The following is a 25,421-nucleotide window of genomic DNA, read 5'->3' as shown; positions in this document are numbered from 1 at the left end:
TGTGAGGTGAGGTGTGGTTGGGGTGTGGACAGTGGTTGTGCTTTTGTAACGTTGAGGTATGGACAGCTACACACTGAGGATTTGAGCCTCAGTCCTGCCCACATTTTATTCTGTAAAAACTAAATTTCCACTGCTTTTATGGCCTTTTTAGTGGGGAGAACATAGCTAGGATTTAATGTTTTAACAAATCTTTTGAATCCTTTGTCCTCCACAATGCTAAATGGCTGGGAGTCCTCAACCACCATGCTGACCAGGTCTTCATCTATTTGAGATTGTTCTCCTGAGGAAAGACAATAAAGACAAAGCACAAATATAAATATCACACATGTCACTTATTGCATTGTATAATATTGTTATATCATTTAGTAACATTACTGCATGCTATATTATCATGACATTTGATGGCTCACCTGGTCTTGCTCCACAATCGGTGTCCCCCTTATTCTCATGCAAAGCTCTGTAGTGCCTAAGCATGGATGAGGTGTTGTTGTTATATCCCAGCTCCCTGGCACATAGCAAACACTTCACCTTGTACAAGAGTACAGACAGCTTAACATAAGTTTTATTGCACCATCAGTATTATGAAAATACATCTTCTGTAGAAATTTACATACCTTGTTGGGAGGAATAAGATCAAAATGTTCCCACACAGGGGAGGACAGCCTCCTCTTCTTAGCTGGCTCCATTCTCTCCTGACTTTCTCTCCTCACTCTCATAAACCTCCAAACGGTCTCCAGACTCTCACTAACCGCAACTCTCCATCAAACACCCACATTGTGAATGAAGTCTGAGGGGTTTATATCGCTGTCATAGCTCGCGGCAAAGTTCGAACCACTTCATGAACCAGTCACGTGGTACAGCCGGGCAGCGAGGCTTCGGGCGTCATCATTTTCAGCTCCTCCCATAAATGAAGCAAGCCTCGATACGCGCATCGCGGAAACGCCCCCTAAATTACTCGACACAAGCTTTGCACAAGCCTCGATACAGAACGTCACATCACTACCAGAAACAAGCATGGCGGCTTCCAGTGTTTTCCGACCGGGCTTGTTCAACCACAAAGTTGCAATAGTGACGGGTGGAGGCACCGGGATCGGTAAAGCTATCTCTGCGGAGCTGCTGGAGCTGGGTGAGTGAGTTCTAATAGTTGTTGTAGCGCAAAGAGTCTGAAGTGAGGAGCAGCTGAGTGACAGCAAGTGAACTTCGACACAGATACAAACAAGTCTGTAAGAGTCGCACCAGTCCCTCGGTCAAGTGCGCGCAGGGACACTGTGAAAGTGTGGCTGTGAGTGTTCGCTAACAGCTGGAAACACCAAACATCTGGTGGCTGTCAGTGTTGTTTCACAGTAAATTGACTCGAAGCTTTATTTCGGAAAGTGCTGTAATTGTTTTTCGTGGCTCACTTGTTGGTCTTCAGGCTGCAGTGTGGTGATCTCCAGCAGAAAGGCAGACAGGCTGGAGGCAGCAGCTCGGGAGATGAGACAGAAAATCCCTCCCTCCAGTCCTGCAAGTGTCACTGCTGTGCCCTGTAACATCCGCAGCGAGGAGGAGGTGAGCAGCTCTGCATCTGCTGCTCGTTTCAGTGCATAAGTGGCTGATTTTCTTTTTGTCTTTCTGTCATTTGAAGGTGAAGGCTCTTGTGTCATCAGTACTGAAGCGATATGGCCGTATAGACTTTCTGGTGAACAACGGAGGAGGTCAGTTCAGCAGCCCTGCAGAAGACATGTCCTCTAAGGGCTGGAAGGCTGTGGTAGACACCAACCTGACAGGAACCTTCCACTGCTGCAAGGAGGGTGAGCCGGGCACAGATAACACAGGCTTTGGTGTTTGTGGTTTGGTCTCTCAGCGTGACCGTTGTTGTTCTCCCCTCCAGTCTACACAGCATGGATGAAGGAGCACGGAGGCGCCATCGTCAGCATCATCGCCAACATGTGGAACGGCTTTCCGGGCATGGCGTAAGAACAGTTTCCCTCATTATTCACACACAAATGTGCAACGTCACATAGTTGTTGTTTTTTTTTTTTTTTAAATTGCCTGCTGCGTGGTATGTCTCCTCCTCCCCGACAGCCACACAGGAGCAGCGAGGGCAGCGGTGGATAACTTAACTAAGAGCCTCGCCATCGAGTGGGCAGCCTCGGGGGTCCGAATCAACGCTGTTGCACCTGTGCGTACAGCTCAGCACATAATCAGTTTTGTTTCAGTTTTTCAAGATGCGCATGATTTTCATCTCTCTGTTTGGCTGCAGGGTACAATCTTTTCCAAAACAGCGATGGAGAACTATAAAGAGTACGGACCACATCTTTTCAAGATGTCCGTTCCATTCACTCCTGCGAAGAGGCTGGCAGTGCCCGAAGAGGTTTGCAACCCAGTTCCCAGCTTTGTTAGAGGAAAAAAGAGTCTCCTGAAAATTCCCCTTGGTGTTGTTAAAAAAAATTGAAGCCAGACCACAAAGGTCTCACAGTGCTCCATAAACAGTATTAGAGGATATAAAGAAGTAGTTGTGAAGCCATACAATAGAAGGAGAAAGGTTAAATCACAGCTGTAATCACCAATTTTTGAATTGCCGTCTTTGCCCAGGTCTCATCTGCAGTGTGTTTCCTGCTCTCTCCTGCTGCTTCCTACATTTCTGGAGCCACGTTGAAGGTCGATGCGGGACAAAGTTTGTATAAGTCCATGTGGGAGATACAGAGTATGTATAGCTCTCTAACACAACTGCACTGTAGTCTTCCCAGTATATATTAGATTTAGTACGAGGAGCTAAATTCTTGTGTTTGTCTCCAGACCACAGTGCATGGCCTGAAGCTCCAGAGGGGGAGAACCTGGATGCTCTGAATGAACTGGTCGACCCAAAAAGCAAACTCTGATTTACTCATGGGACCCGCGAGAGCACAAAATCCCTAAGCCAAAAGGCATCGTGGACTCTGAGCCACAAACACTGTTAAGCACACCGTGCTGGCCTGGTTAGAAAGTCTGTATTTGTAGTGTGTGACTGATTGTTAAGAATTTGCACGTAATTGTATGTAATTAATAGTACGAGAAGTGTCCAGAAGTAAAGATTTGTAACATGCAACTTTTGAAATGTACATATCATTTTTCTCTCCAATTCTGTCAACAAGTCTGTGAGTAAAATTTAATAAAACTGTAAAACAGAACAATATAATTTTCTTTTTTGATTTAACATCTCTGTCTGCTTTGAACTCATTATCTCATAAAAAAGTCTAAAAAGATGTCTGATCATATATTGAACGTATGGAATGAAAAATATTTTATGCCATATTTAGGAAAATTCTTTTCTTACAGCAGTTGACAGGAATATGAAATCGCCACTACTATTAGTATTACTACTAATAATGATAATATATGGAAATTGATTTTCTGCCTGGTAGATATTTTGTATTATAGAAGGTATAGAAGGCATGTAGTATGTCAAACGTTTCCTGCATCTGCTCTTGATTAATTGTGTTAAATGCACTTGAGAAACCAAAGAATGTGATCCTCGCTATATAGATAGAGGTAAGATCTCGACAGCATGTATATGATTACAAACGGCTCTCACAGTTTTGGCCTGTGTGCAAACAGCAGAGTGTACAGACATTTTTTCTCCTGTGGTCTCAGACCATCTAATCATTTGCAAATGAAATGTCTATCTTGCAGCTGGCTGCCAGGAATACAAAAAGAAATTCAGACGATAGTAATTGTTTCAGCATGGTAACACCGCATGTTAATAATAAGTGTCATTAAGTGTAAATATATTTAGATTGTGGATTTATGTAGTTGTTCTGTGTTTGATGTTGAAAATTAATCATATGTTTATAATTAAATAACGTTATTTTGTTGATCACGGGCACCAAACAAAAAAACAAAAAAAAACAGCGTGACTTTAAAAGTGAAAAAAAAAGCGTTATGGAGTTTTGTCCCTAATGCCGTGCCATAATTTGCCGTATTCCTGCATCAACTGTCGTAACAATTATCCCAGCAGCAGAGGTCACAACAATTGTTCAGGTACCGAATTTATTCCTCTTTAAAATCTTCGGTGTTTCTGTATTACAGTCGTTTGTGTTTCTTTCTCACACCAGGCGACAGGAAAGCAATATTTTCACCAGGGAAGAGGCGTTTGAAAATGTTAGAAGAATTGCAAACAGAAATGCATTGCTAACGTAATGCTAGCCTCCTTGTATGTGTGAAGTTGACGTTTAATTGACATATTATCCTCTAATAGGTCGGTGGGTTTAACCAGACAGGCTACACAGTAATAATGTTGGCTATTTAAAGAGAGTTAATCGCTGATAACTTTGTTCGAGGAAGTGTAAATAGCGAGGTTAACATTTTTGTGTTTGTGTCGTTTAGCCTAGCAGCAAATATGGCTTGTGGGACTGAATAAAGACACGGCACTTAAACACATCTTTAATAATTCGGAATTTACTCGATAGTCGTTACAGTCACTAGATTTTATCCTGATGATTCTCGCGCTTTTGTTCCCTTTGTTAAATAAGTCGATAGTGCATAATAATTTTAGTGTGCAATGTAAATAAAGCTTAAATTTTATGACTAACTTTTTATCTACAGCTAAGCACCCTAAAGGGGATGATAGACAGATAACGGATATTTTATTGATCCCACAGGGGACATGTTTGTGTTACAGCAGCAGGTTATATAATAAACATAGTAAAGTCTACAATAAATAAACAGCATAGGGAAAGTAACACTGCCACAGGCACACAGTGAGCCTTATAGTATGAGATTTTATGTAAAGTTTTATATATACAACAGTGATTAAAAAACCAATAATAAAAAAATTAGGTTAAGTGGATTTTTATTCCTGACAGGCGTGTTTACCTGTCACAGACAGAAAGAGTTACTGTACAGTTTCACAGAGAATGACAGGACTCATTTCCTTAAGCTTATTTGTGGCTTTCATGTAATCATCCTTTGAATACATTAACCATTTGCATGATTACACCCAGATACCAGAAATAAGTTGCAGATTTGGTCACAATGAACTTTGTCCTGTTGTTTTAAAATAAAAGTTCCTCTGTTTGAACATGTTTGTATTAAGTAAGCTGCTGCCATTTGCTGAACCTACTGAAAGTGAGCGTGTTTCATTAAGTAAAACACAGATGACACAAGAAGCAAATCAAAGTCTGCCAGTAAGGTGAAGGTTAAAAAAATGGCCTGTTTGCTTATGTTTCCAGTATGGGAGGTGACCACGGCCACAGCAAGCTCTCCATGCCAGATTGGCGACAGTGGAAGACACAGGGAACGCCACTGGAGTTCACACAGCAGAGGCTGGCTGCACGGGGTCTGAAGGACCCATGGGCACGGTCAGTATTTTTGCCCATGTATGATATATTTCTGACATCTCCTTATATTCTGTGTGATCTGACACTGCTGCCCGTCTTTCTTTCCTGTCACTTTCCCTTTCTCTGCAGCAACGAGGCGTGGAGGTATTCAGGCGGCTTCGCTCGTGCTGTGACTCTGTCAGAAGTTCTGCTGAGAGGATTCAAGTGGGGCTTTGCTGCCTTTACTGTAGCTCTGGCTATAGAGTACACCATGTTCCCTCCAAAGAAGGGTGGCCACTAATGCTCATCATTGCCCCTCAACCCCAGATTATATGTAATGGAATCTAATTATATTCTGTGTTTTCTCTAGATTAAATATCTTTGTGATCACACAAGGCTTCTTAAGTGTATTCAATTAGAATGTAATCAACATTTTGCATTAAGGTTTTATTGATACTGATGTTTTATCAAAACATCCTTTAAACCGTGATGAGAATACAATTACAACATCACAGTACTTCCAGTAAAAAAACTGTCCTTACTCCTGCTTCCACTTTCGTCTCACTTTACGGAAGCATAGCTTCATGCATTTTGCTGTCAGCATTACAAAGACAAGCACCACAGTAGTTAGCAGCACTATTACATCCAGGCTGAAGTACTGGAACCAGTAGAGTTCATGGAGAGTCGATTTGAGATGCTTCGCCCCTTTATGCCGCATCACAAATTCTGTCCAATACACTGAAAGCTCAAGCGGGTCCGACGGCCGATCATTATGAAGATCTGACAGCTTCTTCACGTTCTCTTTATACCTGAAAACACAGATAAATGGGCAGGTTTTTTTTTAAATGACAGAGAGCTGAGTTAGATCATATGTAAAGTTCTTTCAAGAACAGATGGTACAGTGAAGGTTTGTTAGAGTTTTTTATTTTTTGCAATTAATGTGACCACCATCAGGTTTATCTAATTTTAGGACTTGTGTTAATGTGATGTGGACCCAATTGAACAAATGATGACCTTTTATTTACTTAAGAAAAAGTCACTCAATGCATACCTGTGAGGGGGAAAGTAAAAGCCTATACCCTGTTTTAGTTTAAAGCACAGGGATCTGTCCAAGTCTGATATTCAAAACACTCAGAAATACACTGAGGCACAAATAAAGGACATTTCTGAGGACATCAGTAAAAGAGTTTCTGATGCTGAGGCTGGAAAAAATGATAAAAGTCAGGCTGTGCTAATACAGGAAATTCAGGTCCAGTGTTACACTCTTTGGTGTGCATGACCACCAAGGAGTCAACCTCATGTAGCTGCAATCATCACTACACAGAATAGTCATTTGTGAAATGAGAGGGCAAGTACGTTGGGTTAAGGTCAGAAAGTCTCACTGAGTCTAAAAACCACATGATACACAGGCACCTGGAAAAGTTTTGCATTCAGTTATCTTCAGATGTTTGTGGTGTGCACGGTGGTCCTGCAAATAGAAACCCCTCATGTTCCATAAAGAACCCCCATGACTGTCACCTGCTTGCTAAAGATGTGCTTGTTTGAAAAAAAAAAAAAAAAACATTTTGTAGACCAAAATGGAAAGTTTTGGTTGAATGTGAGCCGTCTGCTGACTCCCTCACCTGCTGTCATTGATGACCTCCTTCAGTCCCTTCAGAAGAGTTTCTGTATTAATGTCTAAAATGTTCAACACGATTCCTACACCTCTGCTGGCCATCCTCGCAGCGTTGTCCGGCTGATCCCCGTTCAGGGGCACCATCAGCATGGGAACGGCGTGACACAGTCCCTCAAACAGACCATGTGAGCCAGCGTGAGTGATGAATGCACGGGCTCCCGGGTGAGCTACGACACAAAACATGCAGAAATATCAGATATTTTGATATGTGACACATCAGCGTGCTTCACATTTCAGGATGTGCTGCTGCAGACACACACCTAGCAGGTCATTCTGTGGGACCCATTTCATCATCTTCACATTTTCCGGGACATTGTCAGTAACCTTTCCAGTGTATCTCCATATGACCTGTCATAGTTTTATTGTAGATTAAGATTAGCTGTATTTATTTATAACACAAGATAAGCTGTATGCTGATATACCTTCTGTGGAATCTGTCTGAAGGCCTCCAGAAAGACAGAGGTGATTTCCTCTGGCAGATCTGACACCATGGAGCCCAGAGTGAACACTACAAACCCGTGCTCTCCAGACACCCAGGAATCTAGATCCTGACAAAACACAAACTTACTTAAGTACTTTGCATTTATCACTCTTACCTGATTGGTCTTACAGTCCTACGGTAAGTGGTGTCAATCAGAATGTTCATAAATGCATTTAGAGTCTAAAACTCATAAAGTCTTACTGGGGGCAGAGGATGTTTCACATTGCAATTGATTCCACCAACCAGTACAATATTGGGCATGAGTGGGCGTGGGAAATCCAGCGTGAAGTCATTCCTGTTTAAATACAGCAACAGTTTTTTGGTTTTTTACACTCACGCAGGCAGCAAATGTCAACAATACACAGACGTTCCATGTGTTACCTCAGCAGCCAGATATCAGAGTCTGAAAGCACTTCAGCCACGCCCACGTTCTCTCCAAGGAAGTCACGGGTTATTTGGTCAAAGCGCCAATACAGCAGTTTGCAAAACAGCGGCTCCACCAATGCCACCTGTGGGTCAGAGGCATTACAGGACAATAATACAGCACCAAAACTGAAGACAGAAAAACTAAGACGTACTGTAATACTAATAACACTGACATACTAGTTTGTCCCAAATGAACCTCATTGTAAGCAGAGATTGACGGTAACGCGTTACTGTAATCCGATGACTTTTTTCAAGTAACGAGTAAATTAAAGCAGTACGATTGCAAAAAAAGCAAGTAGATTACTTTTACTTTTACGCTGTGTTACCGCGTTACTAAAACTTTACATGCTGGAATATGCAGAAAATAGGTTTAAAAGTTAAACACATTTCTTCAAGTCAAACACTCTTGCATATAATTTAATTTTTTTAAAATTAAAATGAATAAAACAAGTTTTAAAAGAGACTTTTTCATTTGATTCGATTTTATAAAATGAAATATTCAGAAAAAAATCAAACGGGGCTGATAGGCTTATTGTTTTATAATGTATTGTTGTGTATCGTGTTTTTAAAAGTAACTAAAAGTACTACTAAAGTAACTCATTACTTTTGAAAATAACAAATCAGTAAAGTAATGGGATTACCTTCATGGAGAAGTGATCAGTAATTAGTAACTAATTATTATTTGCAAGTAACTTGACCGACACTAATTGTAAGGAATAAATAATACTCTCATGACCACAAATGAGGTGAGTATAAAGTATGAAGAGTAATTTAGGAAAGATCATTTGAAGGTAAGCACATATTTCCTGAGCAATATGGTCACAAACGAACAGTGTTTTGTTCGTGACCATACATTGTCTGAAAGAAGATTGCAAATAACATTCCTGGAAAAGCTGTGCTTTAAGGCTTGAATATGCTAACTTCCGCCTGGCTCACCAAAGTGTTGATAAATCTCTCTTTGAAGCTCATTTTATCCGTGTATCCAGTGAAATAGCGAGGAACGTATGAGGGCGGAGATGGGCAGCCAGCAGACTTCATGTCCAAGTGACACGGTATTCCTCTCAGCAGATTGACAGTAGGGAGACCTGGAAGTGATTGAGTAATGATAGGTGAGAAAATGTGCAGGTGTACAAGCAAACAGATAACCTGAGTGCAGAGGAGCTCACCTAATTTCCGAGCTACTAATGAGCCCATGGGAAGCATGGGATCTGTCAAGACGGCATCAAAGTCCTATAACGTGAAACAGGAAGAAGGTGGAAAAGCAGAGAGGAGTCAATCTTCCACTGTGTGTCAGCACTACACTGTCTTGCATACATGGTTCACACATGGAGGATTTTACAGATTGTAGGTAGAAAGGTATAAAGTGGCTAAACTGGACCTATGATGCTCATTTGAAAGTAGGACAGCATTGCATGATTCACAGTTCAGTTTTTATCCTTTATTGGACCTTTGTGCAGCCCCCGAGTTCATCATCAGTCTAGCCGAAGCTTTTTTTTATAGCCCCTCCCCCTTTAAGTAAACTTTTTTCCCTCATTGGCTGTTGCTCATAACCAGAAGATTTGAACACCAGGTGCATGCTACGCCAGCCAGAGTTGTACATTTATGTTTGGCATATCTTCTCTCACTGACTTCATCCAAAGTCAAGAGAAGAAAAAGCACTTGCAGAAACAGAGCATTTAGATGTCTACAGTTTACTTGCACATGTACTGACCTGAGCTTTTAAGTTTAATATGAGCATCCACCACTGTTCACATACAGATATGGTAAAAAGAAAGTTCACCTGTTTTCCTGTCTTTGGTTTTACATATTAGGACATAATAAACATCATCTGGTCCTTAAGAGGTTTTAAATAAAGGTCATGGTGTAATATGTTTTACAGTTCATGTGAAGTTGTAGTGGCCCGATTTTGAGACCTGATAAAGCCTATATAGCTTTTAATGTCCTGATGTGTAAAACCTTAGTGTCAGGGTGGGCTGCGTGGCGTGGGTTTTTTATTTTATTTTTTTTCCATGGGTCTATTAATAATAATATACAATTAAAATTTTAGGAACTATACACAGTCAACCACTACAGTTACATTAATAGATGTACAACATGATGAGAATTTGGACTGCCAACTTGTAGAAGAGAACCTCCATCCCAACACTCTTACACAGTATAAGCAAAAGACCCTCCATGTACAATTTGCAAAGCTTGAGCTCCAATGTTGGTTTTGCAGCTGATACCAAAGTTGTGTTCATCTTCTGTATTTGTACTCACCTGCTGGGACAAGTGTGATATGAGACTGGCATTGAAGAGCAGCTTCTCTGCAGTGATGTGCAGAAAATCAGAAATGGCCTGGAACTGTCTGAACCGTTTCTTGATCTTCTCCATGAAAGGCTGTGAGGATTTTTTCATGATGTCTTTGTGTGTGGACATCACAGAGTCGATGTAAGCCTTGTCATAAGGTACAGGATAGGTCAAAGTGTCATAGTGTTTCCCCGGGCCCATTCGCATGGTGGTCTCTGGCATCACCACCGTAACTCTGTGTCCACGGCGACCCATTTCCTGGGCAATGGCTTTAAGACCTATCCAATGACTCCCATCCATGGGCACCACGAGCAGTTTGCCTAAAAACTGTGAAAAACTTGCAGGCTTGGTGTGAGGAAGTTCAGCCTCTTCTGTCTTCAGCTTGTTTTTGGGACTGGACTTTTCTGAACTAGATTCCTTTGTATTATCCACAGCACCAGTTATTTCCATGACCACGTTAAGCAGCAAAAACACAAAGACTCCTGCTGTCCTCATTGTTCTCTCGTCAGTGTACCAACCGCTAATTGAATTGAGCACAGAGAAAGTTTTGGGGGAATGACAAAGGAAACACCCCCTTCCCTGAGCTGTAAACCAGGCTCTTCTCTCTGCAGGCTCCTCTGAATACGTTGTTTAAATTCCTCAGAGAATTAGCAGATTGGATTTGTGTGTGTTCAAAGTCCTTCCTGTTGGGAATCTAGGTGAGAGGAGTAGCCCTGCTAATCTAAAGCAATCAAAGAGTGTCATGTGGCTTTAATGCAGTTTCAAAGGGCAGCGTTATCACAATATTTCCCTCCCCGAAACCAGGGTCAACTATCTGCATCGTTTTAACACAGTTGCACTTCAGTCTTTTTAGTTGGTATCAGACACACAACCCACTAATTTACACATTGAACATTCTAATGAAGACACAACTCAAGAAAAATCACAACAGACTTTGTCATTCAGTATGATCTAAATAATGTTTTAAAGACCACAGTCAACAATAAATAAGTGTGGAAACACAGTACATGTTACAAAGGGAAAAAGGTAGGGTTTGTTGACATTTTAAATTCCAGAGCACACAGAGCTCAATTTGTAAACAGACACAAATGCAAAGGGGGATGCTTGTGCAAAGAGAGACCTGAGAGACCTGGTCAAATGGTATATGTGCATATAGAGTTGTACACAGTCTACCCAATTTAAGTTGCCAGCATCCACATAGAACTAAAACATAAAATTAACCATGTTAAAAGGCTTTTTTTTAACTTACTGAAACCTAAATGGTTTAAATTTCTGCTGCTTTTTCTGAAACTTCTTTCTCAAACAATAAAACAGAAGCAGAAATAAACTAGAGTCTCGAGGATCATGGAGCAGGTTGCTTGCCCCTGACTTAATTTAAGTTTATTTATATACCCTGTATTTCCAAAAGTATTTACTCATCCATCCAAATAATTGAATACTGGTGTTCTAACCACTTCTATAGCCACAGGTTTTGTGCTCCAAATCACAATAGCTGACTCAAGGCACTTTATATTGTAAGGTAATGACCCTACAATAATAGAGAGAAGACCTCAACAATCAGCCAACACCCATAGAACAAGTACATGGCAACAGTGCGAAGTGCAGAACTAGGCTCAAAAATGGGAAGCCATCTGGCATCCACTCATATATATTAGATTCATTGATTATCGACAAGTGTGAGCTCCTCTATCAAAGTAGAAATTTGGGTAGTTTGCTGGTCTGCATAATTCACACACACAATGCCAAGAAGGAAAGACATCAGCAGCAACTGTTGCTGCCCATTACTTTGGGAAGAGGTTTAAGACCATTTTCAAACAATTTGAAGTCCATCATCCTACAGCGAGAAAGATTATTCATAAATGGAAAACCTTCAAGGCAGTTGTCAAAGGAGCTTGCAAAGAAAAGCGTCTGGACTTCTTTAAGTTGCTTGAAGACGTTTCAAGGCAGTTGCCACACTTCCCAGGAGTGGAAGTCACAGCAAGTTTACCCCAAGACTACAATGCTCAGAGACAATGCAAAAGTAAAGTAAGTAAGTAAAGTAAAATTTTATTTATATAGCACATTTCTAGATAAAAGATCACAAAGTGCTTCACAAGGTATAAAACAAAAACAGTCAAAAGTTAACAAAATGCAATTTTAAAAAGATGTGTTTTTAGCTGTTTTTTAAAAGCAGTCACTGAGTCACTGATCTTAAGTTCTGAGGAAGAGAGTTCCACAGTCTGGCGGCCACAGTAGCAAAAGCTCTATCACCCTTGGTTTTCAGTCTTGTATACTGAATAACAAGTAGGCCCTGATCACAAGACCTCAGAGACCTACTAGGGGCATAGGGCTGTAAAAGTTCAATGATGTACGCTGGTGCATGTTCTTGAAGAGGCCGAAGACTGTCTATCTTAATGACAGTACAAAAGGCAGCAAATATATATAGCGCCAAATCACAACAACAGTCACCTCAGGGTGCTTTATTTTGTGAGGTAAAGACGTAAAGGTGAGGTATGAGCCAGTAATAGGAGAAAATGAGCACGCAATAAAGTGGACTTGTTAGGCAGAGTTTGCCATCTGACTTAAAACACTTCAAATCAATTTTTGATGACAGACACAACTAAAAAAATCCTGATCAGATACAGACACAATACACACTACTGCTTAAAATTCTTGTTTTAATTATAAATTTACATTTGCTTTAATGTAATATTACATGAAGTTTGCCAGTAATGTTTTCACAGATGTGTTTTTAACCTGACTCCATGTCTGCATTGTGTGGGTGGAAACATCCAGATAAATGTCCCAAGGTTTTCTAACGGAGCATTTTATTATAACCAGATGAACAATGTCACTGACTTCACCTGTCAGTGGGTTTAGTTTTGTGGCTGATTTGTGTGTGTGTGTGTTGTTTTTGTGTTGTAATTGTTGAAAGCTCCTATTTGACATCTCTCTTACTGTGTGTTGCAGTTTTTATGCAGACTTTGGGCCCCTCAACCTGGCCACGCTGTACAGATACTGCTGGAAACTCAACAAGAAGCTGAAGGTAATGCAGATGAAGGTCTGTACTTCAGACTCAGGGCTTTGTATGCTGTATAGATATCATTTAGAAAACGCGTTACACTCTTATTTTGAAAGGTCTTTGCTCTGATGGTGTGTGTGCACTCCTCTGACAGTAGACGCTTATTTTAAATGTATTAATGCACATGTGCTGTTTTCACTGATTATCATTATTGGTTTATAGTCTTTCACAATGTCTAGAAAGAGACTGGTTCACTAAACCAGCTATGACCAGAAGAAGAGAGCCAATGCTGCGGTTCTCATTGGTGCCTATGCTGTAAATATCATTTCATTTGTCCATCACATCATCTGATTGCCCGTCTGTCTGTCCATTATTAGTTACGTAGTTTAACCTCTGCCCTGTAGGTGATGTATTTGAAGAGAAGCCCAGAAGGTGCCTACAGGACTCTGATAGCAGGAAACAACACAGGCTACATGCCGTTTAGGTACAGGCTGCTGCTTTCTATGAAACAGCACTTCATGCTGGGGCTGTTGTCATTACATTTACTGAGACACTATTCTTCTCTGTCTGTTAAATCTAGCTTAGCTTAGCATAAAGACTGGAAGCAGGGGTAACAAGAAGAAACTCCACCTAGCTGGAAATTATTTGGCGACCTTGGCATGAACGTTCCAGGAAGTCAGGAAACCTCATCAAACCCACACTTTTAAGTTTGGGATGGGAGCATGAGGGTGGGAATGGATGTTTGTATCTGTGTGTGCCTGTATGTCTGTGTCTATATGTCAGGTTGGGTGTCAGGCGCCACCTCTCTGGGGACATCTCAGGCCCTCCAAGGTTTGGAGGCCTATCTCCCCCTACCACCACTTCCCCTGCCAGTGGCGGACCCCCTCAGACATCGGTGCGTTGGTGGTTCTTTGTGTCCGGGGATGGGCGTCCAGGTACACACCGGCTCACTCCTTGGCGGCCGCTTATCGGGGCCTGGAGCCTGGGGCTCGCTCGGGCCACTTTGGAGGTGGGGTGCCCCCGGCCTCTCGGCCTGGGGCTCGGTCACTCAGGCGCAGCTGGCTGCCGGCGGAGCTCACGGGCGCGTCACTGCAACTCCCCCTGGCTTCTGCTCCGCGGCTGCTGAGTGAGCCCTCATCTGGGACTCTCCTCAGCTCTTTCCGGGACAGTGGCGCAGCTGCCCCTCTGTTGGTCTTCCTTGGTCTCTTGTGTTCTGGGGGCCTCTGGATGTCTGGAGTTTTGATCTCCTCCACACCTGCTTCACGCCCTGGAGGACGGGGCTGTGGCCCCCCCACACCCTCTAGCAGATTATTACATGAAGGAACCTTTTAAAAAAACAAAAAACAAGCGCGTCCATGCTCACAGGTGTACACACGGGTGATCACACCCACAAACTACACCCTTTTTGGCTCCTACCTCAAAGCACACTGTGTTCTGTTGATCTTATGTGCTGCACAATAATGTTTAACATTTAGTATTTACTGTCATATTCCCATATATCATTGTGATGTTGTTTATTCTATTACTCTTGTTCTCTTCTGCTTGTTTTCTTTTTTCTTTCTCAGCAGGTGACCCAGGTGATTGATATATGCATTTTTTTTTCTCTGCCCGTTCTGTTGGTTTTTGTCTTTTGCCCTTCTCCCCCGTCCCTCTTCTCAGCTGTTTCTCTTTCCCTCTTTCTTTCTCCCCTTCTTTCCCCCAGTCAAGTCTGTCCCGTATTCAGTAAGTGAAAATAAAATAAACAATAAAAGGTGAATCAAATGGACCATTACGGCAAGGCTGGGATGGTCAGTTTGGTAAAGTAAATCCGTTGGGCATCTTTCTTTGCCTTTAGACAACAATTCTGATGGCAAAAGAGCCAAACGGGACAGGCAAAAAAAAAAAAAGTTTGGGATGGGAACATTTTCCCGTATTATTGTAGGGTTTTTACTGCTGTTGTGATTTGGCACTATATAAATAAAACTGAATTCAGAAATTTGAATGAATTGTTAACAGTTTATGAGCTCTTAGTGAGCTTTAGCGGTGCCAGTTGGTTGATTTCATTCATCTAGACTGAGCTAAGAACGTGTTTCCCCCCATTCCCAGTCCTGAGCTCAGCTCAGCTAAACAGGTGCTGCTTAGTTTTTACACTCTTAGTGATGGTTTATGTTTATTTACAGTGCAAACAAGTCTGAGACCATATGTGAACAGATATGATCTGAACCCTATCCTATTATAAAAGCTTTTGTTTATAACTACACTACTATTACTGTATTCCTTTCACTGTGTGTGTGTGTGTGTGTGTGTGTGTGTGTGTGTGTGTGTGTGTGTGTGTGTGTGTGTGTGTGTGTGTGTGTGTGTGTGAGTGCTCATTTAACCTCACCGTCCTAGACTGCTTACAAGGAATCCACAAGGTAGCAACAACGTCTAACACAGATGATTTTAGTAAAATTAAAATGACACTTATTAATTTTCATTTTGGTCATACCTCATTTCAATGCAAAAATCCCTGTTTGAGCCACATTTGACATTGTTCTCCTCCTATTCTGTAACAACAGTAATTGAATTCAGTTTTATTCATAGCACTAATTCTAAGCAACAGTTACTTCAAGGTACTTTAACTTATAAGGTAAAGACCCTACAGCACTGCAGAAGTATACACTTGGCAACAGTGGGAAGGAAAAACTCCCTTCCAACAGGACGAAACCTCCAACAGAACCAGGTCTAAGGAGGCAGCAATTCACTGTGACTGGTTATGGGTGAGGCGTAAGCGAAGAGAGCAGAGAGAACTACAAAGGAGTTTAATAATTACTAATGATTAAATACTTCAGTGATGTACAAACACACAGGAATTGAAAACAAACGACTAAAGAAGAAATAGCCAGTGCATCAACGTGTCTTTTAGACCCCATTCCTACAAAATTGCTCAAAGTCCTGCCATTAATTAATTAGATTGAAGCTTCTTAATTGCTTCAATCTTAAATATGATCAACCTATCTCTAATAATCAGCTATGTACCACAGGCCTTCAAGCTAGCTGTAGTTAAACCTTTACTCAAAAAGCATCTCTAGACCCAGCAGCCTTAGCTAATTATAGGCCAATCTCCAACCTTCCTTTCATATCAAAAATCCTTGAAAGAGTAGTTGTCAAACAGCTAACAGATCATCTGCAGAGGAATGGTTTATTTGAAGAGTTTCAGTCAGGTTTCAGAGCTCATCACAGCACAGAAACAGCTTTAGTGAAGGTTACAAATGATCTTCTTATGGCCTCTGACAGTGGACTCATCTCTGTGCTTGTCCTGCTAGACCTTAGTGCAGCATTCAATACTGTCGACCATAATATCCTATTAGAGCGATTAGAACATGCTGTAGGTATTACAGGTACTGCGCTGCAGTGGTTTGTATCATATCTATCTAATAGACTCCAATTTGTGCATGTAAATGGAGAGTCATCTTCACACACTGAGGTTAATTATGGAGTTCCACAGGGTTCAGTGCTAGGACCAATTCTGTTTACATTATACATGCTTCCCTTAGGCAGCATCATTAGAAGACATAGCATACATTTTCACTGCTATGCAGATGACACCCAGCTCTATCTGTCCATGAAGCCAGATAACACACACCAATTAGTTAAACTGCAGGAATGTCTTAAAGACATAAAGACCTGGATGGCCGCTAACTTTCTGCTTCTTAATTCAGATCAAACTGAGGTTATTGTACTCGGCCCTGAAAAGCTTAGAAATATGGTATCTAACCAGATTCTTACTCTAGATGCCATTACCCTGGCCTCCAGTAACGCTGTGAGGAACCTTGGAGTCATTTTTGACCAGGATATGTCCTTCAACGCACATATTAAACAAATATGTAAGACTGCTTTCTTCCATTTGCGCAACATCTCTAAAATTAGAAATATCCTGTCTCAAAGTGACGCTGAAAAACTAGTTCATGCATTTATTACTTCCAGGCTGGACTACTGCAATTCATTATTATCAGGATGTCCAAAAAACTCACTGAAAAGCCTTCAGTTAATCCAAAATGCTGCAGCAAGAGTCCTGACAGGGACTAGAAAGAGAGAGCAGATTTCTCCAGTATTGGCTTCCCTTCATTGGCTTCCTGTTAAATCCAGAATTCAAAATCCTGCTCTTCACATACAAGGTCTTAAATAATCAGGCCCCATCTTATCTTAATGACCTTTTAGTACCATATCACCCTATTAGAGCACTTCGCTCTCGCTCTGCAGGCTTACTTGTTGTTCCTAGAGTATTTAAAAGTAGAATGGGACCAGGTGACCCTGAATCCTCCCTTAGTTATGCTGCAATAGGTGTAGGCTGCTGGGGGATTCCCATGATGCACTGGGTGTTTCTTCTTCACTTACTTCTCTGCGCTGAATCATACTTGTTATTAATCTCACACTGTCTTCACAGTGTGTCTTTGGTCCTGTCTCCGTCCCCTCAGCCCCTCAGCAGTCAGTCAGATTGCCGCCCCTCCCTGAGCCTGGTTCTGGTGACACATGTGTTTCTGTTAAAAACGAGTTTTTCCTTCCCACTGTCACCAGTGTGTCTGCTCATAGTTGTGGTCTGATTATGTTTCCTCTGTATAACTGTAGGGTCTTTACCGTACAATATTAACTGCCCTGAGGTGACTTTGTTGTGATTTGGTGCTAAAAAAAAACTGAATTGAACTGAATCTGTGAAACCACTGCAGAGTTGTATGCTCTGAGTGCTTTTGTTGTGAAAATCTGTTTCTGCTCTTTTCCTCTGCAGGCATTACAACATGGTTTCCTGGATTTTGAAAGGTTCAGTGCAGAAGAATATGAACATTATGAGGTAACAGACTGCAGAGTGCTGACTGTTCTACAGGTCTATATCAATGAAAACAGGACCAGGATACCGTAAGAAATAAATAACGTACGGTTGTTATTCATCCAATTAATTTGCAGTGCTGTTAGTAACACAGTCAGGGCCAACCAAGGGCTCGTACAGTGCATGTCCAGGCCTGCGTTGGTGCACGCTGTATTTCCTCAGTTTCTCAGTTAGATTGATCCATAACTCACCCCGTCCAAGTGATAGACAGTCAGTGAGTACCACCTCAGTGAAGTAAAAGTCAGCTCACCTGTGTCCACTACAACAAAACTGATTTCGAATGAAAGGTAAAAGCCCCCCAAAACAGACTGTATGTGTTCATTACTGCAGTGGTGGTATAATTAAGGTGTTCTGGAGCCAATGTTTTTAACTGATATGTCGCTAACCTCTATCACAGTCTTTCTTTCCTTTCTTTTTGTGCTTTTAGCGAGTTGAAAATGGAGATATGAACTGGATCGTTCAGTAGCCCTCATTCTCGTGGTAAGATAAAAAATGGTGAGTCAGAATCTCAAAGCTGAAAGCTAAAAGCATGCCTCCAAACAACATCAGTGCTCATGTTGCTTGGCCTGACAGAAGGCCTCTGCAGCCCCTCAGTGCCTGCACGTCCTGAAACAGCTGAGAAGAGCTAACCTTACCCTGCTGTCTTCTGATGGCGTGTATTGTTTCCTGCTTAGTGCTGTCATGTGTGAGTTGTCATGTTGTTACGGCTGGATTAGATGAGCCTGAACCCTGCAGTGGCTCGGGGTTTCCCATGATGCACTCATGCTTCTTCATCACTCAGCTCTTTTTAATTTGTGTATTTACACCACTTTGCACGTAGTTATTATTCACCTCTGGCTCTCTTCCAGTCCATCTCATGTCCTGTTGTCCTCCCCTCACCCCGACCACATGTGGCAGATTGCTCCCCCTCCCTTAGCCTGGTTCTTGTTAAAAGGGAGTTTTTCTTTTCCACTGTCAGCAGGTGCTTGGGGCCGTTCGATTGTTGGGGTTTTCTCTGTATTTAATGTCTTTACCTTACAACATAAATCAGTTGACACTACATCATTGAATCTTATTTTACGTTTGCATTAAGAGACAGTACTTGCATTAAAAACAGACCCTCGCTGATTGAAACGTATGATGGAACTCAGTTATTGTTGATTCTGTCTCCAGGTTATCCCCTTCACACACCCGATGCATACTTCTCATACTTTTGCCAAAATGACGTAAGGACCGTGGTTCGTCTGAACAGGAAGTTGTATGATGGCAGGCGGTTTGAGGATGCAGGATTTGAACACCACGACCTCTTCTTTCTTGATGGGACCACGCCCTCTGACCTCATCGTCAGACGCTTTCTGCATGTGTGTGAATGTACAGACGGGGCAGTGGCAGTGCACTGTAAAGGTAGGACTGCAAGTGTTTATGTATGTTTAATTGATGTCATTTATTTCTTTTATCTTAACTTTGTCTCTTTAAACACTTCATCCATTTACAGCTGGATTAGGCCGCACGGGGACTCTGATTGGCTGCTACCTTCCGGTTTACTGCAGCCTAGGCGATTGCTTGGATCAGAATCTGCAGACCTGGATCTATCATCGGTCCACAGCAAAACTTCTTAGAAGAGTGAGTTTGTGCCTCAGCTGTGACCGCTCAAACCAAACGGTCCAATTTCCGTGACTCCAAAGGTCTCAGTCGGAGACAATCATTAACCTTTAGTGCCGTTCATGAAGGTACAGAAGTAATGCTTTCCATATGATGTGCACACAGACACGTCTGCAACACTTCATTAGGATAATGTGCCCTGTCACAAAACACAAGCAGACGGCAACTTCACCTCCAAGGTGCACGGAGAAGGCAAAGCTCTGATGAGGTGAAGACTCCAGTGACAGAGTATTAGGGAACAATAACGTGTTAGTGGCCTTCATCAGGGTCATTGCGTTTACCTGTGAAGGTGTGATTGGTCCACTTGGATCTTTTTCTGTTTCCAGTTTTTTTTATTTAAACACAAACTGTTTGACATTTTGCAATGACCCAAAAGGCGTTGGTCACTGAGTACAGCTGTTCACTAATACTTCGAGTGTCGCTGGAGTCTTCACACAAAGCACAAGTAGATCAGGAAGGGTTTGAGGTGTCACCTTGGCCTTCAACTTCGGCAGATCTCAATCTCATCGAGCATCTGTGAGATGTGCTGGACAAACAAGGCCCGTCTGTCCTTAGGCTGTGGCATCTATTGCTGTTACCACACAAGATGTTTCTCCATGCTGAGGTCATGGTTGGAGCATGCTGGAAATGTAGTAAAAGTTAGAAGAGAAGCAAAAGGTGGAGGTCAGGGTGAGGCATTCCCCAGTGTGCCCATGTGCAGCTGGTGGTGGTGGTGACTGCAGCAGTGGGAAACTGGTGGATGATAAATCAAATGTAATTTTAAAAAAGCCTGAAAACTGTGTTACTGCTGCAGACTGCAGTCACAGTGTTCAGCTGCAGCTGGTTTCTCTCCTCAGCTCTGGATGCACACTTCCTCCTTACGCCACAGTAGTGCTCTGTTGCTAATGGCTACTAGCTTTGTGTGTCTACTTACACGCTAAACCAGGATGTTGAATGTTATACCTGCTAAACATAATATCACAGTTAGTTTGTGGCGTGTGTTTGATGTTTGTGTGCAGGAAGCAGCACAGTTTGTGGGTTCAGGGTGACGTGCATCGGTCTTAACAGATGCTGGTCCAACAGAGACTGAGTCAGCAGCAGCAGCTGCAGCAACAGCAGCTTCACCGCTCTGACTCTGTGCAGGGAGGGAACAGGAGGCAGTGTCCTCGCTGCTTTCCAGCATGGATGACCTGTCAATCAACACCGTGCTCTGCAAGTCATATAGCTTGGATGAGGTCAGCGGTGTGACTTCATAGCATCAACATGACCTTTTTTAATGGTTACTGCAGAATTCAAACAGGCTACTGAATTATGATCACAATGTTGTGTTTTCATGCTGCTAATTGTGTCTTTCTTTCTGTGTCTGTCCAGAATAACTGCAAAGAAGTCAGTCTGACACAGGGAGACAAACTGAGAGCACTGAAGGGAAAACGCCCACCGAGATCAGCGTCATCCTGCTCAAGGTACCAATTGCTGTAATTTAATTTACGATAAATGGTTATTGTGGTCAGTGCAAGAGACACGTTGAGAATTAGCTCAAACGCTGGACACAAAGTTTCTATTAACAAGGAGAAATAACAGACACCAATATGTTTTTGTGGATGTCAGAAAACAAGTACATACAGTAAGTGACTCTGTTGTCGAATGCTACAAAGAACGCATGCTTTGTTTGCACGCTGTCTAACAGACAGACTGGACTGAATGAAATCATGCTGTGTTCTCATCTGTGCAGTGTAAATGTTGTGTATAACCTGCTCGAGCTGATGTATCCTTTTTTGTTCTTTGGTTAAACTGGAACCTAAATGCAACAAGAGAAGTTGTTGTCTTTTGGATACTTTAGTTAATTATGAGTGAGATTAAGATTATGGAGGTTGTCAGAGTATTCCTTCTACTGCCTGACAGTGTCCTCAGTTGGAGTCAGCAGGCCTCCATCTTTACTGTACACCGTGTTGGTAGAGCACCACTTCCCCCTCCTGACGGTTTGCCAGAATCGCTCCTCCTACGCCCAAGATTTTGCTGCAGCTGCAGCCTGAGCTGCGTTTCGATTGGCCTGCCCGCTGCTTCTGCTCTCCACCCTTGGCTGCCGCCAGACACACAATCAGTAGATAATACCTCTGCTCATTACAGTTTTTGTTTTGGTCCCTGAATCCACGGCCTAAATATATAAGATAAATAAGATGCTGCCATAGTTCAAGAAACATTTTGTAAAAAGTAAATAGTTACAAATCGGGGATATGGGAGCTACGGCAAAAAGAAACAAAAGTGAAGGACGACCACGAACCAAACTCACAACGTGCTTCCGGCTTCTCCTGTAAACTAACATCACTAAACTGCTAACCTGACACAACCAAGAACTGGGCTACTACCACATGAGTTAAATCGAGGTACCTCCAACACGTTGAAGCGTATTTGTATTTTGTCTCTTGTACAGAGTGTATGTGCAGATGTTGATTCCTGCAGTGAGCGTAGAAATCATCAGAAGAATTTTTAGAGAAATTGTTCGCTGTGCTTGTTTTTGTGAAGGATCAAGGTTAGTATTTGCTCTTGGATCACACACACACACACAAATATGATGTGTTCTTGTTTTCTGTGTCAGGTTAAACCTGTCCAAGACTTCACACTGCTCCATCCTCCCTCCCCCGAAGCCCTCCAAAGTCCACCTTTCCCTCACCCCCTCTTCTACTAAAAAGCTGAGATGAAGTTCCTCTACCACCACTGCTCCGCAGATCAGGAGGTTGGTGTCTGTGCTTTTGTTCCTTATTAGAAGAACATTATAATAAAACCAATATAAAATGTGATGTGCTGATGTCTCCACAGTCCCTTCAGCCTCACTTTGTTCAGCACCGGGCCAGCACTGATTCACTGACTTCACACTTGGGACGTTCTGGTTATGAATCAGCCCAGCTGATGATGGACTCGCTGGAAACTGGATCAGCTCTCTTGCACGTTTAATAGGCTGTAAATCCTTTTTTAGCCCCAATAACTACTTTTCGTTTTGACAGACAGAGCCAACAGTTTGTCACCACTTTAACTGGTCACGTGGCCCATTCTGTGATGAAAGGACTGACACCGTAAATCATCACGTCTCTTGGGTATAGCAGGCAGGTAACTGTAAAAAACTGCTGCTGCATATTGCATATATAACATCTGCTAGATGCTGAATGTCCGTTGTCACTATCATTTTGCTGGAAGCAAAGGACACGTGCAGGTGCAAAGACCAAACAACGCTAACAGGAAATAAAAGGTTGTGGCCCAAGGACTGAGTCAGACCATCGCCAAGAACAGTTTGGGTGCTTCTGATAAACGGCTGCTGCCATTTGTTCATCCAAAGTTCAGAACCACAGGATGTAGACGGCCTGAAGCAACGTCTTGGTTGTGGAAACACAGACCTTTAAAAGTCGTACCAAAATCCACCCCTTAAACTTTGGCAGATCACAGGTTTCTTGGCTGCACATGATGGACCTAGCTTATTTGGCAAGTTGTTGTAATGTTGTCTCCTCATTTTCAGTACTTTAGTAACCTGGTTGGGTTAGAGAACCATAGCAAACCACATCTTTTGTAAGAGATTGGTGCACATTGTTCAAGAATTAACAACTGGACACAAAATTGTCTTGCAAGACCAAGAGTTCTGTTTCTGCTATAGATGTTATTTATATCTTCCAAGACAATTTCATCGATAAAGTATGACAAACTTATATTTGTTGGTCTTTTAAGGTTCTACTAATGCAGAGCGAGGGACACAAAGCCACGACATGCTTATAATGCACTTTGAAAACCTCTGAGCACACATGCTAGCAATAAAAGACACAAAGAGTCATTAGAGGAAATCAATTAAATGAAGACAGATTCTGATGTTTCATACATGTCAAACGTATCAGACTGAACACGGCACACACACTTTATTTCACAGGTTCTAACATAAAAAGTCATTCATATTCATGCACTGAATTTGTCAACAGTACTTTGGCAAAAGACAAATATTTTGAAGGAAATCCTACATAAAGCAAATTCACTATGTTCAGCTTTGCAGTATTTTTTTCTAGCAGTAAAATTCTTAATATGCAAATGATGTTCAGCTTTGAGCGTGTTGTTGCTGTCATACTTTCCTGTATCTGAATGTGTTTCAGACTGTGTGACAGCAGCTCAGATGTGCTGTCTGATTGGTAGTTTACTCCAAAGGAGGAAAACCAGTCAGTAGTGACACAGGTTGGTATGATTTTGGGAATTTAATGACCAAAACATCAGAAATAACTGAGGCAACTCTATAAGGGAATCCCCTCTGTTGACACTGTACTGAGTCAAAAGTATACGGAACTGAGTTACATGGATTACCTGCACATACACTGACCTACGTATATGAAACACTACATGTCTGAAACAGTACTGTACGTATATTACCAAAATAAGGAAAAGCATAATAGGGCCTCTTAAATTAAAATTCTGGCTGTATGTAGACCTTACTGTAGTTAAGTTAAATAGGTCCTCTATAGTATCCAAATCATTGTCTGGTTGGGACACTTATTGTACTGTCAGGTGCAGAGATGGGATTACTTTTAATCTGATTACTTTCTTCAAGTAAAGTAAGGGATTACTATTGCAAAAAGGTAATTAAATTACTGTTACTTTCCCGTAAGCACGCTGCGTTACTAGAACCGTGATTTTTTTTGCGAGAGTGTCTCGTGACAGTGACGTAAGCGAGTGAGACGTTCGTGGCAACAGCTGTGTGCAGATCAAAAATGGATAATATAACGAGTGTGGCAGAGAGTAAGAGCATGCAGCGTTTAAAGCGTTGAAGTACTGACCTTACTTTGAGTTTGATTCCGTAAAAAGTGACAAAAACATTAGCGTCCTCTGCTCACTGTGTGGGAAGAAAACTTTCTTTTACAGCAAAAAAAACCCCTAAACGTCCGAGCAAGCACCGACAGTGCGCTGCCACGGGAATGTGACATTCACAGAGAAACTGGCGTATCCTTCCACTGACCGCTGCGGCACACCTGCACCAGGGCAAACCTCCGCCTGCCCCACTCCTGCTATACAGGTGAAAATAGAGCAACAGTACCGCTAGTTTTTGATTTTATTTGATTTGATTTTTTTCTGCTGTATTTCACTTGCATCTATTTGAAAGACTGAGTGTAAACACAAAAAACAATTTTATTTTATGTGCTGGAATGTGCAGAAAATAGGTTTAAATGTTCAACAAATTTCTTCCAGTCAGAGAATGTTGCATATAATTTAATGTTTGCTTGATGCATAAAGTTAAAGAGACTTTTCCAGTTGATTACATTTTATATGATCAATTATGCAGAAAAAGTAGAATTGGGCTAAAAGATCTATTGCTTTGTCACCTATTTAGGGGATAAATCATGTTTTAAAATGTAACTAAGTAACTAAATACTTTTGAAAATAAGTAATCAGTAAAGTAACTAATTACTTTTGAAAATAAGTAATCAGTAATTAGTTACTGATTACTTTTTTCAAGTAACTTGACCAACACTGGTCAGGTGTCTCACCTATAAACAGCCATACAAACATGTTTCTAGCTGTTGATTCTTCTGTCTTATCTGTAACCTAGTCTACCTCTACAGCTGCTCATGAAGCAGCAGCCAATGGAAACAGGACTGTGGCTATCTTTGTGTAGATTTCTACAGATGACTCTGTCACCAACCTCAGGCTGACTGGACATACATGTGTTTGTTTCATAAAGTTATCTAGATGCTGCAGAGCAGATGAGGTCTTCCAGAACATCCACCTGTAAGAAAACATCCAGAACAAAATTTAAAACCACGTCATTGTCTCTGCTATCGAACACA

At 41.8% G+C, this 25,421-nt stretch overlaps 4 protein-coding genes and 1 pseudogene across 8 annotated transcripts in view; 3 read left to right on the top strand and 2 right to left on the bottom strand.

Annotated features, from left to right (window-relative positions):
- The first annotated feature begins 953 nt into the window (after window positions 1-953).
- Window positions 954-3,144, top strand: pecr (peroxisomal trans-2-enoyl-CoA reductase). Of its 2 annotated transcripts, none has more exons than XM_086271359.1 (8): window positions 954-1,126; window positions 1,415-1,548; window positions 1,625-1,790; window positions 1,871-1,952; window positions 2,065-2,161; window positions 2,243-2,353; window positions 2,575-2,686; window positions 2,779-3,144. In XM_086271359.1, the coding sequence occupies exons 1-8, from the start codon at window positions 1,015-1,017 to the stop codon at window positions 2,859-2,861; spliced, it is 897 nt and encodes a 298-aa protein (XP_086127485.1). In that variant the 5' UTR covers window positions 954-1,014; the 3' UTR covers window positions 2,862-3,144. The 2 variants fall into 2 exon arrangements, with proteins under 2 accessions (XP_086127485.1, XP_086127486.1); XM_086271360.1 differs by lacking the exon at window positions 954-1,126 and adding an exon at window positions 1,133-1,282.
- Window positions 3,145-3,883: 739 nt separating this feature from the next.
- ndufb3 (NADH:ubiquinone oxidoreductase subunit B3) lies at window positions 3,884-5,671 on the top strand. Its single transcript, XM_086270589.1, has 3 exons — window positions 3,884-3,999; window positions 5,190-5,318; window positions 5,427-5,671. The coding sequence occupies exons 2-3, from the start codon at window positions 5,191-5,193 to the stop codon at window positions 5,575-5,577; spliced, it is 279 nt and encodes a 92-aa protein (XP_086126715.1). The 5' UTR covers window positions 3,884-3,999; window position 5,190; the 3' UTR covers window positions 5,578-5,671.
- On the bottom strand, window positions 4,790-10,830 carry LOC147308906 (UDP-glucuronosyltransferase 1A1-like). The gene is made up of 9 exons (XM_086270582.1): window positions 10,118-10,830; window positions 9,025-9,088; window positions 8,795-8,943; window positions 7,814-7,941; window positions 7,634-7,727; window positions 7,374-7,499; window positions 7,212-7,299; window positions 6,899-7,118; window positions 4,790-6,085 (listed from the first exon to the last, which is right to left on the bottom strand). The coding sequence occupies exons 1-9, from the start codon at window positions 10,640-10,642 to the stop codon at window positions 5,815-5,817; spliced, it is 1,665 nt and encodes a 554-aa protein (XP_086126708.1). The 5' UTR covers window positions 10,643-10,830; the 3' UTR covers window positions 4,790-5,814.
- A 2,137-nt stretch (window positions 10,831-12,967) lies between these two features.
- LOC147308905 (dual specificity protein phosphatase CDC14AB-like) lies at window positions 12,968-23,771 on the top strand (annotated as a pseudogene). Its single transcript, XR_015126232.1, has 13 exons — window positions 12,968-12,996; window positions 13,097-13,172; window positions 13,371-13,463; window positions 13,553-13,632; window positions 15,475-15,541; window positions 17,893-17,955; window positions 18,419-18,486; window positions 19,144-19,374; window positions 19,466-19,593; window positions 20,631-20,846; window positions 20,983-21,074; window positions 22,208-22,345; window positions 22,429-23,771. The product of XR_015126232.1 is annotated as a dual specificity protein phosphatase CDC14AB-like (transcript).
- dnai4 (dynein axonemal intermediate chain 4) overlaps window positions 23,329-25,421 on the bottom strand; it is a 13,660-nt gene continuing 11,567 nt past the window's right edge. For 2 of the 3 annotated variants that reach the window (XM_086270580.1, XM_086270581.1), the window contains exon 17: window positions 23,331-25,360. In XM_086270580.1, the coding sequence (XP_086126706.1) occupies window positions 25,316-25,360 (45 nt within the window). In that variant the 3' untranslated portion in view covers window positions 23,331-25,315. Of the gene's footprint in view, window positions 25,361-25,421 lie in introns of all 3 variants that reach the window. The other variant, XM_086270579.1, reaches the window with a different exon arrangement.

This window comes from Aulonocara sp. 'chitande type north' Nkhata Bay, linkage group LG18 (genome assembly GCF_057382095.1).
Source record: "Aulonocara sp. 'chitande type north' Nkhata Bay isolate Kocher_YH1m ecotype deep benthic linkage group LG18, A_spYH_male_GT1.1, whole genome shotgun sequence".
NCBI lineage: Eukaryota > Metazoa > Chordata > Actinopteri > Cichliformes > Cichlidae > Aulonocara > Aulonocara sp. 'chitande type north' Nkhata Bay.
Note: the sequence above shows the minus strand (reverse complement) of the source record. Positions and strands in the feature narration are given on the sequence as shown.

Bases quoted from the DNA above. Each gene is read 5' to 3' on its own strand.
- ndufb3 (XM_086270589.1), top strand. From the start codon at position 5,191: ATGGGAGGTGACCACGGCCACAGCAAGCTCTCCATGCCAGATTGGCGA. The intron at 5,319-5,426 runs GTCAGTATTTTT...CTTTCTCTGCAG, and splicing joins CTGAAGGACCCATGGGCACG to CAACGAGGCGTGGAGGTATT.
- pecr (XM_086271359.1), top strand. From the start codon at position 1,015: ATGGCGGCTTCCAGTGTTTTCCGACCGGGCTTGTTCAACCACAAAGTT. The intron at 1,127-1,414 runs GTGAGTGAGTTC...GTTGGTCTTCAG, and splicing joins TGCGGAGCTGCTGGAGCTGG to GCTGCAGTGTGGTGATCTCC. The intron at 2,162-2,242 runs GTGCGTACAGCT...GTTTGGCTGCAG, and splicing joins GAATCAACGCTGTTGCACCT to GGTACAATCTTTTCCAAAAC.
- LOC147308906 (XM_086270582.1), bottom strand. From the start codon at position 10,642: ATGAGGACAGCAGGAGTCTTTGTGTTTTTGCTGCTTAACGTGGTCATG. The intron at 8,944-9,024 runs GTGAGCTCCTCT...AATCACTTCCAG, and splicing joins ATTAGTAGCTCGGAAATTAG to GTCTCCCTACTGTCAATCTG. The intron at 7,119-7,211 runs GTGTGTGTCTGC...TTTGTGTCGTAG, and splicing joins CCCACAGAATGACCTGCTAG to CTCACCCGGGAGCCCGTGCA.